The sequence below is a fragment of the Panthera uncia genome, chromosome D4, assembly GCF_023721935.1.
Source record: "Panthera uncia isolate 11264 chromosome D4, Puncia_PCG_1.0, whole genome shotgun sequence".
Lineage (NCBI taxonomy): Eukaryota > Metazoa > Chordata > Mammalia > Carnivora > Felidae > Panthera > Panthera uncia.
Genome location: NC_064807.1, coordinates 82,197,657 through 82,213,145, shown reverse-complemented (window position 1 = coordinate 82,213,145; position 15,489 = coordinate 82,197,657). Strand labels below are relative to the sequence as shown.

Genomic DNA, 15,489 nt, shown 5'->3' with positions numbered 1-15,489 from the left:
TGCACTACTGTTGTATAAATCATAGTTGCACGAGTGGAGGGGAGGCTAAATGTCTATTCTGCATAACGCATTTACTGTATTACATCTTCCACAAAGACCCTTGGGAGAAATTTTTGTAAGGCCCCAGATCCCAAATAACTCAACAACGGGATTTTTTAAAACCTTGTTTATTATGAGTGTTGTAATGCTTTGTTCATTTTTGTTTTGAGAGGCTGTATGATGCTTAAGATTCTCAGAATTATTAACTATCTTGGCTTTGGGCAGGTTTTTTGATGTGCCTCAGTTTTTTCATCTATAAAATGGAGACAGAAATACTATCTCATAGAATTATTTTTAGAATTATATGAATTAATCCACCTAAAAAGGTAGCTTTAAGTTAAGTTTAGTTACTATGATTGCTTTTTGCTTCTGGGATTCTGCAGTCTTCCTGTGGCAAATGTACAAGATCTTACAACATTCATCCAGAGTTGCTTATCCTCTGCCACTTTTCTCATCTACTTTTTTACTGTGTTGTATCTTATGTTTTTCTATAAGCCATTGCAAAGAAAATTTGGAGAGTGTGTATAAAGTTATTATTAAAAATAGACTTGTATTTGGGCTCTGGGTTGACAGCTCAGAGCCTGGAGCCTGTTTTGAATTCTGTGTCTCCCTCTCTTTCTGCCCCTCCCCAACTCATGCTCTGCCTGTCTCTCAAAAATAAATAAACATTTTTTAAAAATTAAAAAAAAATATACTTGATCGGGGGTGCCTGTGTGCCTCAGTCGTTAAGCATCTGACTTTGACTCAGGTCATGATCTCGTGCTCTGTGGGTTTGAGCCCCACGTTGGGCTCCGTGCAGACAGCTCAGAGCCTGGAGCCTATTTCAGATTCTATGTCTCCCTCTCTCTCTCTCTGCCCTCCCCTTCTCGTACTCTGTCTCTCCCTCTCTCAAAAGTAAACAAACATTAAAAAAAGTTATTTTATTTTAATTTTTAAAAATATTTATTTATCTTTGGTAGAGCACAAGTGGGGGAGGGGCAGAGAGAAGGAAACAGAGGATCCGAAGCAGACTGTGCTGACAGGCTGACAGCAGCGAGCTGGATGTGGGGCTTGAACTCACAAATCCGGAGATCATGACCTGAGACAAAGTCAGTTGCTCAACCGACTGAGCCACCCAGGTGCCCCCAAAATTGTTTTTAAAAATAGACTTGTATTAAGACTTGATATCCATTAAAACCTACTAAAATTTTACTTCCCTGTTTAGGGCATGTTCAAAGTTAACACAGGCAGGTTGCATGGTCATTAATGAACACAAATGGTTATGTAAAGTGGTAATAGCATCCAAAGTGTACCTAGAACAATATTTAGCACATAGTAGGAACTTAAGTATTTGTTCAACAAATGAAGTAAGTATAAAGCGAGACCTACCCAGTAAGTTAAAAATGGCTGTCATTATGGGGCATCTCATGTCCTCCCACTCTGTGTGGGTGTCTCTGTTGTTTTCATTTTTAGTAAAACAAATCTCTTGTGCTTTGAGGAACCTGGAGTAAAAAGTGGGAGAATCTTAGAAAAGTAGGACATCTTAGGGGAGCAGATCTCCTGGAGCCTGAAATTGTTTATCTAATGGCCCAAAGATATATAAAAAGGACGAGGTATCTCAATCAAGAATTGGTAATATCCAGGGAAGGCATTCAAGGCCCAAAGAAACAGCGTTTGTGAACATTTAGAGTAGCATTTCTGAACCATGTTTTGTGAATCTCTTATACATTGATATGTGTTAGTGTTCCTAGATGAAGACATGTTTAGGGATCAGATAAGTTTGAGATTTGGGATATACTGCGTTTCTAGATTCCCTACTTTTAGAGGTTCACAATATACATTAGTAGTTTAAAAGCTTTGAGAAGTCTGGAGCACCTGGCTGCTCAGTCAGTAGAGCCTGCGGCTCATGATTTCAGGGTTGTGAGTTCGAGTGCCCTATTGGGTGTAGAGATTACTTAAATAAACTTAAAAAAAAAAAAAAAGCTTTGAGAAGGTTGTAATTAAACAGCAAGAAGAAAACTTAATTTTGTTTAATGTGACATTTCCTGGACATTTTTTAAAAATGTAAACTTAAAAAATTGTGGTAATATATATAGTATATAACATAAAATTTACTGTTTTAACCATTTTTAAGAGTACAGTTCAGTGGCATTAAGTATATTCACATTGTTGTGCAACCATCACCACCATCAATCTCTCAAACTTTTTATCTTCCTAAACTTATATATACCTTTTAAATATTCCCCATTTTCCTCTCCCTCCAGCCCCTGGCATCCACCATTCTACTTTCTGTCTCTATCAATTTGACTACTCTAGGTACTTCATATAAGTGCAATCATACGATATTTGTCTTTTTGTGACTTTTTTCATTTAGCATGATCTCCTCAGGGTTCACCCATGTTATAGAATATGTCAGAATTTTCTTCCTTTTTTTTTTATTTATTTATTTTTTTAAACGTTTATTTATTTTTGAGACAGAGAGAGACAGAGCATGAATGGGGGAGGGTCAGAGAGAGGGAGACACAGAATCTGAAACAGGCTCCAGGCTCTGAGCTGTCAGCACGGAGCCCGATGCGGGGCTCGAACTCACAGACTGTGAGATCATGACCTGAGCTGAAGTCGGCCGCTCAACCGACTGAGCCACCTGGGCGCCCCAGAATTTTCTTCCTTTTTAAGGCTGACGAATATCCCATTGTATGTATATACCGCATTTTGTTTATCCATTTTCTACCATGTATTTTTAATGACTATGTAGTATTCTATTGTATGTATTTGCCTTGGCACATCACCACTGATGGATGTTTAGGTTACTTTCAGATTTTCAGTATAACAAACAATCCTGAGATAAATATTTTTGCATAGTTATCTCCTAAGAGCAAATCCTACAAGTAGGGTTGCCCAAAGGATACTCGTTATACTTTGAGAGACATTACCACATTACCATCTAAAAACTGTCAGTTTACATTCCCTGTAATGCACATGTAACTGTGCATGAGCTCAGTTCTCTGAACCCTACCAACTCTAGGTTTTAAAAATCTTTGATCTTTGCACAACTGATCAGAGAAAATAACTTGTTTTCATCTGTGTTGGGAATATCTTTGTCTTAGAAATCAAATCTACCTTCAAGTGATAATTTGCTGCTCTTAAAGTGATTTAAAACATGTTCTTTTGGTTCTGAAGAGTAGCGTTGGGATAGGTTGCTTAGTGTCCCAAGGTGACAGTTTTGAAGGGCACATTGAAGAGAAGCTCTTGTGTCTGTATTCATAGAAAAAAAGGCATTCCTTTCTGTATAATCACACTACACATGCTCACATATGACTTATCTCTACTACAAAATTATACAGTCCTTGGAAGTCAGACATCAACCGTTACTGAATTTCTGCCGTGTGGAAGATTCTTCATTGCCAGAAGGGATGTGGTGGTGTGGCTCCTGTCCTTGTGGAACTTACAGTCTGAATCCTCAAGTACATGTCATGGGATGTGGAAGGCATGTTTTCCAGGGCAGACTTGTGGGAATTCCCTGTCAGAACTGGTATTGATTAATATTTGTTGAGCGAATCATACTTGTACGAAGTCACAGTATACTAAGTATGAAGTAAACTTGTATGAGGTCGTAGTGTACTAATAGAGAAGATATCTGCTCCTGTTGGAATATTTTGGGGCCTCTGTACCAGAAGGATAAAGTTAGGGAATTGGTGTGTGCCTTCAGAGGTATTTGCCCATAACTCTTTTCCTCATAAGAGGTGATGGAGCAGACCCATTTTCTTAAAAAAAAAAAAAGATTCTGTTGAGGGTACTTCAGTACACTTTTGTTTCTTTGCCCTTTGACTTGTCAGTGCCTGTTAAATGTGTGGCTTCTCACCAAAGTCCTTGTTTTTGTAGGGGAAAATTGTTCAATATGAAATTGAAAGCACCTGCCATTCTGCTCGGGCCTCATTGCCTTACCCCCACAGGGGAGATGCTGTGCTGGCTACAAGGATGTTTGCAGCTTTGGCCATCTGTGATGCTATGATTTTGTTACAAAACAAATAGTCAAATACTTTATAAGTAATTCCGTGGTTGTATACATCTCTTTGTGGTATCGTAATTACTTTTACAAGTGAAATTTCAGTGTTCCCCTTTAATTCTGTAATGGTTTTCTGATTAAAACACTTAAAATGTTAGGCTGACATTAACATTTCTGAGACTCAGAAATGTGACACTTGGAGAAATCTCCTTGTAAGGATTAGGAAATACAGTAGGGCTGTTTTAGGGTATAAACTTTTTGATTCAGGGATACCTTACCTTGGCATTTCCCAATATCCTCAGTGTAGTAGAACTACTCCATGAATATATTTGAAGGAAAAAATGAAGATTAGTATAATTCTTTGATTAGAGGTGCTCCTCAGTTAAATTTTCTCTTAATCTCAGTATTTTTATTTTTAAGATCTACCAAGTGATATCAGTATAATGTGTTACTAGACAAAAATTTATAAAACCTCAGTCTTTATAATGATTTATTAACTAGATTTCCCCCTTTGTTCCATTTCTAGGAGAAAGAAATGACAAGAAATCTGGTGTTAGAGGTCTTTCTAAAAATAAATACCTTCTAGGACTGTTCTAGGAACATACTCAATCCAGCTTTCATGTTCCTTGCATCTCATAATAATTTTAAAGGAGGTGGAAGGTGACCCAGGTGACTTGTGGAGTCCTCTGTCAAAAAGGAAGCACACATTTATTTTACGTGCTGTGAACTTACTAAAGAAGGATGAGATGTTGATATATTTTAGGATTATTTTTAACAAGAATTGAAAGCTGAAGTTAGTAGTGATTATTTTTACCATAATCATTATTATTATTAATAGCTACTATTTAATTATGTGTCAGGTGTTCTTTTGAGCACTTTACCTGCATTATCTCTTATATATCCTCTTATCCTTGGGATCCCCATTTTATAAATGAAAAAAGAAAACAGGCTCAGAGGTTAAGTTTATTTTGACCAGGATCACATAGCTAGCAAGTGACAGGGTTAAGATTTGAACCCAGTCCTGCCTGTGCGTCCTCATCCTAACCAGTGTTCTGTACTACAGTACTCTCCCCTTATTCTCAGGGGGTATGTTCCAAGACCCGCAGTGGATGCCGAAAACCATGGATAGTACCAAACCCTATAAATTCTATTTTTTCTCCTACCCGTACATACCTATGATAAAATTTAATTTTCAAATTAGACATGGTAAGAGACTAGCAACAATAATAAAACAGATCAATTATAACAATAAACTGTAATAAAAGTTACGTGAATGTGGTCTGTCTCTCAGAATACCTTATTGTACTATACTCAACCTTCCTGTGATGTCAGATGATAAAATGCCTATGTGATGTGGGGCGCCTGGGTGGCTTAGTTGGTTAAGCGTCCGACTCTTATTTCGGCGCAGGTCATGATCCCAGGGTTTGTGGGATTGAGCCCTGTGCCAGGCTCCGTGCTGACAGCATGGAGCTTGTCTGGAATTCCCCCCCCCCCCCAAAAACAAAGAAAAAGCCTATGTGATGGTATGAAGCACACTGAATGACATAGGTATTGTGATATAGCGTTAGGCTACTATCACTGATCTCTGACAGTATGTCAGAAGGAGGATCATCTGCTTTTGGACCAAGTTTGACCACAAGTAACAAACTGCAGAAAATGAAACCACAGATAAGGGGAGACTACCATGTTTTCTTTGCTGAGTATTGGCATTTAATTGAGGAGGTACCATCTTGTTCCCAGAAGAAACATCATTTTAGTTTCAACAGGATTCAGGAAGCAGTTCTTAGAGTGAGGTTTCTAAAATAAGAAATTAATTGAGGGGGGGCACCTGGGTGGCTCAGTCAGTTAAGTGTCTGACTTCTGCTCAGGTTATGATCTCATGGTTCTTGAGTTCAGGCCTCACATCGGGCTCTCTGCTGTCAGCATAGAGCCTGCTTTGGATCCTCTGTTCTGTCCCCCTCTCTCTCTGCCCCTCCCTTACTCATGCTCTCTCTCTTTCTCTTTTTCAAAAATAAACCATTACAAAAAAGAAAAAAACCTAAAAAAATTAAATTAATTTTTGGTAGCAAAGAAGTTCGATTAATAAAGTTTATTTTTTTATTATTTTATTTCTGTAAACTTTTATTTTTTTCAATTTTTTTTTTTTTTTTTTTTTTTGATAGAGAATGAGCACAAGTGGAGGAGGGGCAGACAGGGGGACAGAGGATCCAAAGCAGGCTTCACGCTCACAGCAGCGGGCCCAACGTAGGGCTCGAACTCACAAACCGAACTGAGAGATCATGACCCGAACTGAAGTTGGACACTCAACCAACTGAGCCACCCAGGCATCCCTGATAAAGTTTATTTGAAAAGCATAATGTTACCTTAAATCAGAAGAAAGGAAAATGTATTTATTGAACAAAACTACTTTGGTGGTACATTTTTGCAAAATTCCTAGTAACTCAAAGTATTGTCTGTGTTCTTTTAGTTACCTCACAACCCTATGGCAAAGAGGGGGAAATGTAAACTAAAGAAATACAGTTTCATACCCGAGCTCATAATGTGAGGAAAATACAACTTGTTCTCCCTGACCTTATAAAGTAATGAGAAGACTGCATGGGAATAAAGGGAGAAAGAAAGGCAAATTTATTGTTTTAACAGTAATTATGTGTTTTGAGTGGCCTAAGGAATCACTATTATTTGTTTTGCGAGAGAAGAAGCCATTCTCACTGATACCATGGAGATCTCATTGACTAGAGCTGTAGCTCCCAGTGCTTATAAGGATTTCCTTTCAGCTTAGACTTAATCCTTGTAAGCTCCTAGGTGCAGGGATAAATGTTGATTTTCAAGGTAGCATTTTACCACATTGATTTGTTTGAAAAATGATTTAGTCATTTTCTTCCTTATTCTTAAATATTGCTGTGTACATCATGTTTCTAGGGAGGTGAGCACGTGAAACAATATGAAGAGGAGAAAATAGCCTTTTAAGGAGATTGGCCCACAGAAAGGATGGCCTTCTTGGACAATCCAACTATCATTCTAGCTCATATTCGACAGTCACATGTGACCAGTGATGACACAGGAATGTGTGAGATGGTTCTCATTGATCATGATGTTGACCTAGAGAAGATTCATCCTCCTTCAATGCCTGGAGACAGTGGGTCAGAAATTCAGGGAAGCAATGGTGAGACTCAGGGCTATGTATATGCCCAGTCAGTCGATATTACCTCAAGTTGGGACTTTGGTATTAGAAGACGCTCAAATACAGGTAAACATTGCCTTTTAGTCATGTCTTCTGAGCTTTAAATCAGTCAACAATCTTACAGAATAACGCATAATGTTGGAATAGCTTTAATGGGGAAGGTTTCTGTGTGTTAACAGGAACATGCATGTATTACAATAAGAGCAAGTCTAAACACCATCTCCATCTTCGTGACTGTGAATGGAGAGTGGCCCTGGAATGACGCTATCAGAAGGAAGTAGACAGAAGATGAATAGAGGAAAAAGGTGGCTAGGGGAGGCAGGTTGGATGTTCTCTTTCTCAAAAGTCTTCATGTAGAAAGGGAAGTGGACTTACTTTGAGTATCTTCACAGAGCAACATTAGTCCCAGTGGGTAGACTACCTAGTGGCAGGTTTCAGGTTGACATAATAAAGAACCTTTAATATAGAAAGCTGACCAGCCACAGAGTACTGCTGCCAGAGCCATTTCTTGGCCACGGAAGGATTGTGGGAGGCAAAGGGATGTTGGAGGTAAATAGCTGAATATTTGTTCGGGCTGCTGTTAATAGGAGTTGCTACACTGAGTGTGAGATTAGAAAAGGTGCCCGTTTTTGATATGTTCTTTTTATTTTCTTAAGTTGATCTCTACCATTTGATCTTTGTGGTTTGAAAATGCTAAACTTTGGTACATAAATATCTAGTGATTATCTTTTAAAAGCTTATCACTGGCCATTTTCCAGCTTATGTGTTTTGGAAACCTTTCAAAGGGAATGTGATGAACCAAGACCTTTACTTAGATAAATTATTTAGAACATATAATGTAGTTCTAATATGACAGGGTATTCTAGGAGGTGATTTTTTTATTTAGGTCATCAGAAAATATAATCTACTAATCAGTAGCAGTGACCTGCTAACTCCCAGGAAACGTAATGGCAGGAAATGTGGTAGAACATTGAAAAGGTTTACATGTTTATTTTCCTGGTCCAAATGTAAAATTCACATAAAGGAGTACTGCAAGATACAATATACAGTGCAAAGCATGTTAAGGTTTTGGTTCAGAATTCAGCATTCTGTGACATCTACAGAGAATAATTTGCTCTCATGATGAAAATAATTAATAGCATTTCCTAGTATCTCAAGGAATTTTTATCAAAATAGGATTTGAGTGAAGGTTTGAATATAATTTAGAACCATTGATTCTCAGTTCTCTAGTCGAAACTGACTTCCTTGCGAGTTATTGAGATGATATCTTGTATGACAGGTTGAATGGATTTCAGTAGGAGAATGCTGCTAAATTGAGAGCTTTATGATTATATTACTTTGGCTGTACCCTTCACATTTATTAATTGCAATTGAATGTATTTTCCTCCAGTGGAATTTGGTTAGATACAGTGACATTATCAGATGCTTTTGCCAGCACAGTTCACATTTCTGGCAAGGTTAGTATCAGTGGTAGTTTCCCTATCACAATGCCAAGGCACGTGTGTATGGTTTCCTGCCTTGAAAGAGAAGTTTACTTATTTATTTTTTGTTAGCATTGTTCCAGGATAGGAAGTTGAAGATTAGCCAGATCTCAAGAAATGGCATCAATTATGACTTTCTTTTCCATTGTGGTTTCCATATGCAGCAGTTGTTAATATATGCTGGACAGTATTTCTTTAAGAGATCAATTCACTGATTTTTGAAGGTTGATCAGCCAGTGGTCATATGATCTCACAAATGTAGGATTTTTAGGTGATGCTTTTGTTACTGTTGTTGGAATTTCTTAAGATAGCACTTAGATGCTAATACTTACAATTGTGGGGTGTCCTAGTGACCAAAGGTTTTACTTTTTAATCCTTTCAGCATATCTTAAAATTTTGTATAAGAAAAATTATTCTTTTTAAGATTTGACTAATGTTACAAAGATACAAATCATTTATTTTACTACCTATAAACTGTTTCAACCCACTGAAGAAAAGCTATGCTAATTTATATAGCTTTGACATTTTATAATTTTCATGATTTTTAGATAAAGGATTTTATATTTAAAACTTTAATAGTCTAGTCTGAGTTCATTTATCTTTAATTTTTGAAACGGGTAGAGTAATTCATAACAGTAATTTTATTCCTGTAATGTAATATTCACTTCAGTTCATTTGTGCATTAAAATTCCTTTAAGACCGTTATTAATGATTTATATAATGAAATGTCATATTAATCACAGAAGTTTTCACATTTTATTATTCTCTTCCATGTTAATACTATCTTTATGATCTCTATTAATGTTTTATATCCTCTAATTTCAATTATAAATCAAGAATATTTTCATGTTTTTGTTGGTATTTGCTTTTCAGGGGTGCCACCTTTAAAATTTTATGACTTTTTCTCTACATATGCAATATAAAACATCTTTATTCATATAAAGGTAGTTAATTATGTCTTTGTTTATAGTAAACTTTCATTGACAAACTTATAGTTATAATATTTCTTTTCAAGCTCAAAGATTAGAACGACTCCGAAAAGAGAGACAAAACCAGATCAAATGCAAAAATATTCAGTGGAAAGAAAGAAATTCTAAGCAATCAGGTAAATGGAAATAATTTTAATTGTTAATTTGAGATTTATATATGTAGTTTATATTATTATATGAGAGCTTTATTTTTAATTCATCTTTTTAAATCCTCTGAGCAGATACCTCTTGTTTTGAGCTTTGAATGCTTTCACTGGGGTGCCTTTGCCCTCTGAAGCTGTGTGTTCATTTAGGTCTTGTGTTTTTGGTCACTCTTCATTCTGGGTCACAGGAATAGATGTGTGCAAGGCACATTTTGTACAAACTCTCATGCCAGTACCTTGTTCTTAAAGTCAAGGAATACCTATGGTTTGGATGGGCCTCTGGGTTATAGATTTCCTCCTGGCAGTTCCAACCTTGACTTTCTCTTGCCTCATTAGTGACCCCAGTAATAATCTTTTTTGCATATATGCTGATTCTTTTCCTTTAGCTTAACAAGCATTATGTTGCGGGTATTATCAGCATTTGTAGTTTGTGTTCATATGGTACATGTATTAAAAAGCTGGCCATATTACATATTTTCAAATCTTCAATCTCAGCAAGAACACCTAAAAAAAAAAAGCTATTGAAATATTTTCTAACGTTTATATCGTGTGTCCTAGACTTTCTTTTTTTCTTCTTTCAAAGTAATGTCTGCACTCTGTTTTCTCTCTTCCAGCACCTACTAACCACCCTGGCATGTAATAGATGTCCACTCAATTTTTGTTGACTGACTCCATTGCTACATAGTATTTATAAAACTAACAATATTAATGATTATTGTATTAACATCAGCACCTACCTAGTGCTATTCTAAGCACTTTACACGCATTACCTCCAATGTAATGATCTTAAAAGATATAGATATTGCTGTGGTTAACAGATGAGACAGAGACTCAGTGAGCTTTAACTTGCTAACGTTACAAGGCTAGAAAGCGGAAGTGCCGTGGAGCCGTATTTTGTAGATACCACTGTCTGAAGCTAAAGGCCAACCTCTTTCTGCTAAACCACACTGTATAAAGTGGTTATTGCTGTCTCCTGCTGTGGTTGTAAACACAGGTGTGCTCAGTCGGCATGATTTTCTTAATAGTTGCGTCTAAGTGACAGCTGTGTAAACCAGAAATCTCATTCACTTCTTTCTTATGTCTCATTTCTGTGACTTCTATAGTTCTCATGGAATGTCTATTTAGTTTTGCTCTTAATACTTAAAAAAAAAAAATCGCTCCAGGCTGGCCTTTTCTGTTGATCCAGTTAATACTTCTCTCTGTTGTATTTATCAAACTGAAAACCTTTATATTGTTTATCTTGTTCACTTTTTTCAAATTTTTCATATATCTTGATGCTTTTTCTGTTAATTTCTTCTTAATGAGTATAGAGCCAGTTTATCTAAACTCATCTTTCCAGGTACCCTCCGTTTTGCTTTCTTTGTTTCCTTATCTTAAAACAATTACAAATAAAAAATAGGATGAATAGAGTACCTCAGATATAACAGCATTAATCCCCTTTGCAATGTGAGAAATAAATTCTTCAACTTAAATTTTGATACATCTACTAATCAGACACATCTAATAAATTTTGATACATTTCCCACTCGTTCCTTAAAGTCTAATCCACTTTAACTTCTGTTCAGTGTTTCTCAGAATGTGCTGGATTGGGGCGCCTGAGTGGCTCAGTTGGTTAAGCATCTGACTTCAACTCAGGTCATGATCCCATGGTTCGTGGGTTTGAGCCCTGCATCGGGCCCTGTGCTGACTGCATGAAGCCTGCTTGGGATTCTCTCTCCCTCCCTTACTCTCTGCCCGTCCCCCACTCATGCTCATGCACGTGTTCTCTCTCTCAAATAAATATTAAAAAAAACAAAAACAAAAACAATGTGCTGGAGAAATAGTCTCCTTTTTGCTTTCATTTGGAGCCATACCATTCATTATTTGTGTATACTTCTCTCTCCCTCATTTTCCATCTCTCTTATTTCTGTCTCTCACGGATTTCAGTAATTGGCCCTGTGATCTTATTGCTGAAAAAGTTCCTTCTTAATATACCTGGCCACTCTCTGAAATGTTGACCTTGCTTCTGGCCAGGCCAGTGAACTTTGTCAATGCACAGAGGAATGAATGGTCTTGAATTCTCTGTTCATGTGGGTTCCACCATTACCACAGGTTGGCACTCTGGGTGTCCTGAAATGTGTTAGGAAAGTGGAGCCAGCAGTCCATTACACAGCTACCTGGCAAACTGAGCAGCTACTCTGTTTTCACACATTTCTCAAGCACATACTCTTTTTTTTTTTTTGTCAAGGAATGCCACAGCCAGATCTTTTTAATCTTAATTGGAAATTTTGGTTAGGTAGTCATTTACTCATTCCCTCATTCTTTATCTGCTGTTTACATTTTGTTAAAATCCTTTCGTCTGTTTTTCTTATCTTTGTTTTATTTTATTCCCTACTAGAAGAATCATTATTATGAATATGATGACCTCCCCTGGAATGTTTTTCTTCCACGGTTATTCTGTCTGAATCCAGTCCATCCTTTAATACAGCAGAAATGCAGCCTTTTCATTGAAGAGTTGGAAGAGATCTGAGAAGCCTTCTGGTCCATACCCTGAAGTTCTTTATGAACTTTGTATATATACTTTATGTGCCCTGAGACCACATGATAAATGGAATACCTTAGACTAAGATCCTTGTAGTGTTTCTGTAGCCAGAATTGTATGGATAAATGTGAAGATGGTTATTGGAAGATGGCTTTGTCAGGAACAGTGTCAAATCAAGCCTCGGTATTTTAAATTTTATTGTTTAAAAAAAAATTTTTTTTTAATGTTTTATTTATTTTTGAGAGAGAAACCGAGCATGGATGGGGGTGGGGGGCAGAGAGAGGGGGAGACACGGAATTTGAAGCAGGCTCCAGGCCCTGAACTTCAGCACAGAGCCTGATGCGGGGCTTGAACTCACGAGTTGTGCGATCATGACCTGAGCCCAAGTCGACCGCTTAACTGACTGAGCCGCCCAGGCGCCCCTTAATTTTATTGTTTTAAAATGGTGTTGGTATATTCTTTATAAAATGTATTATTACCCTTATTCACTGACTCATTTAACAAACATTTCTTTCATACCTTCTGTGTGCATCTTAACTCTATGCTAGGTGCTTGGAGGAATATGCGACTCCTGTCCTCAAGAAGTTTGAAGTCTAATGGGAAGACAAAGGCATTTACACATAAAGTCAAATAGTAACTCAAAAACAATGTAGTGTAAATCAGTTATTTATGAATATTCCTGAAGTTTTCTTTATGTAACTTCTAGTACTGATTTCTTAAAACAACAGTTTGCAGATACAATGGCTGTGTAAAAATCAGAAATACATCTAAAAGTGCATGTTATAATGGCTTCTGCATAAATTTCTAGCCATATATGTGGAATTCCTGATTCAGAAGATAGGGATTGGGGTCCGTCTATATTTTTCAGAAGCTCCCTGGGTGATTCTTATGAGTAACCATTACTGGGAATCGCTGGTATATAATATGCCAGCCGCTAAGTTTGCTTCATCTTAACACAAATCCAGCAAATTAGCTATTACTATTTCTGTGTTATATGTGAGAAAACTGGACCCCGGAGGCTAAGTAACTTTTTCACATTACTTACTTACAAATAGTAAATGTCAAAGCCAGAATTCTCCTGGCCAGTCTGACCCCGAAGACTATAATCTTCTTGCTGCCTCCTATTCTCTCCAGTACTGTTGGCAGAAAGGAGCTGCTCTGGAGCTTTGGGTGTTGAGGATTCCCTGTTCCCTTGTTCCTTTCCTCCTCTGTGTCAGCGATGGCCAACGTTCAGGAAAGTTTTATTAAAAGAAAATGTTGTTATAGGAAATCTGAAGCAAAATATGAAAACGAAAATAAGCTACCAATAGTCTCATATTTGGAGGAATTTCTGTTAACATTTTGATGTATTTATTCTAGATTCTGTTTATATAAGTATATATATTTTAAATATTCTAAACATACGTCTTATCTTTTTTGTATTTTTTTTGTATATACAAGTAGTACATAAATGCACCGTTTTGTCTTCTTGTCTCCATGGTGTTCCTGCACTTTTACATTTATTAAGGTTATTTCCGGATGTTTTGCATTTTGTATTGCCCTTGTAATTAGCATCCTCTTCCCCATAACTTTCTTACTGCTCTTGTGAAGAAATCTGTTGTTTTTATGTATCCATTTTGTATCCAGCCACTCACTGAATCCTTAGAAGTTCTGATATGCATTACCATCTTCCTGAAGGCTATAGTATGTGCTTTCTCATAAGACTGATGGTAATTACGTTCCTAGGCTATTGTTTTTTCAGTTCCCAGTTTGTTGGGGACTTCCAACTGTTTCTAGTGGTTAGAACTCTTCAGCTGCAAATGATAAAGAGAAGTGATGTTGAAAAGCAGCTTGCAGTAGAGCAACTCAGGAGGTACAACTATGTCTTATGAGTGGCTTAGAACCAGGAGGAAAGGCTCTCATTACCCACCCCTGTCTCATTTCTACTTCTTTGTGCCCATTTGCTCCTTCCTCCCTCTCTTCTGCCTCCCTATCCCCACAGCTACTTTTTCTACTTCTCTGGTCCACAGTTAATCATTTAACAAGTATTTCTTAAGCTCCTACAATATGCAGGGGCAGCTAGGCACTTGTAGACTTAGAAGATACAGCAGTGAACAAGACAGAGTCCCTGCCTCATGGATCTTGTTGGGGAAATAGGCAGGAAGCAAACCTAGTATTGTCAGAATGGGATAAGTGGCATAGCGAAAAATACAGCCTGGCAAGGAAGGTAAGGAATGCTAGGTAGGGGATTTTGCAATTTTATATGGGATGATCAGGGAAGGCCTCTTCGGAAGGTGATGCTTGAGCAGAGTTCTGAAGGAATGAGTTGGGAAGGTATTGGAAAATGGGTGTCCTAAGATGAGGGAGAGCGTGTGCAAAGGTTCTGCAACAGAAGTGTGCCTGATGTATTCAAAGAATAGCAAGGAAGGATGCTTACTGACTACAGTAGAGGGCAAAGGGGGAAGAGTGGGTCCAGAGAAGCAGTGAGAGAGCAGATCATGGAGGATCTTGTACAGAACTCAATTTTTACTCTGGGTACAGTGATGCGGTCTGAGTAGACTAGAATGGTATAATGAACCCCTGTACACCCTTCACCCAGCTTCAACATATGGCCAGTCTTGCTTCTTTTATACATTTACCTCCCCTCCTCTCTCAGATTATTTTTATTTATTTTTTGAGAGAGAGAGAGCGCGCGCAAGCGGGAGTGCAGGAGAGGGGGAGAGAGAATCTTAAGCAGGCTCCACGCTTACTTAGCACAGCATACATGTGGATCCCGTGACCCTGTGATCATGATCTGAGCTGAAATCAAGAGTCAGACACTGAACCGACTCAGCCACCTAGGCGTCCCCAGATTATTTTCAAGCAATTTCCAACTATCATAATTTGATACCTAAATACTTGTGTATTTTTTAACACATAAGAAAATGTAGTTTTCTGGTATTGTAATACCACTACTCTCCAAAAAATTAGCAGGAATTTTTTAATATTAACAAACATTTCCCTCACTGTGTCAAATTTTTCTTTTCTTTTGCCAGTTTGTTCGTGTAGGTCTAGATATGAGGTCCATACATTTGGTCGATATGTTTGATTTCCTTTTTAATCTGTAGATTCTTCTTTACTTTTTTTCGTTGTAATTTATTTAAGAAACTGGGTCACGTGTCCTGTAGAATT

General features: G+C 37.4%; 1 protein-coding gene across 12 annotated transcripts in view; it reads left to right on the top strand.

Annotated features, from left to right (window-relative positions):
• Positions 1–15,489, top strand: part of MAPKAP1 (MAPK associated protein 1) — a 274,623-nt gene that overhangs the window by 53,379 nt on the left and 205,755 nt on the right. For 10 of the 12 annotated variants that reach the window (XM_049628968.1, XM_049628934.1, XM_049629009.1 and 7 more), the window contains 2 exons: positions 6,944–7,271; positions 9,702–9,791. The exons of 1 other annotated variant lie outside the window; for it this stretch is intronic. In XM_049628968.1, the coding sequence (XP_049484925.1) occupies positions 7,013–7,271; positions 9,702–9,791 (349 nt within the window). In that variant the 5' untranslated portion in view covers positions 6,944–7,012. Of the gene's footprint in view, positions 1–998; positions 1,158–6,943; positions 7,272–9,701; positions 9,792–15,489 lie in introns of all 12 variants that reach the window. One more of the 12 variants, XM_049628952.1, reaches the window with a different exon arrangement.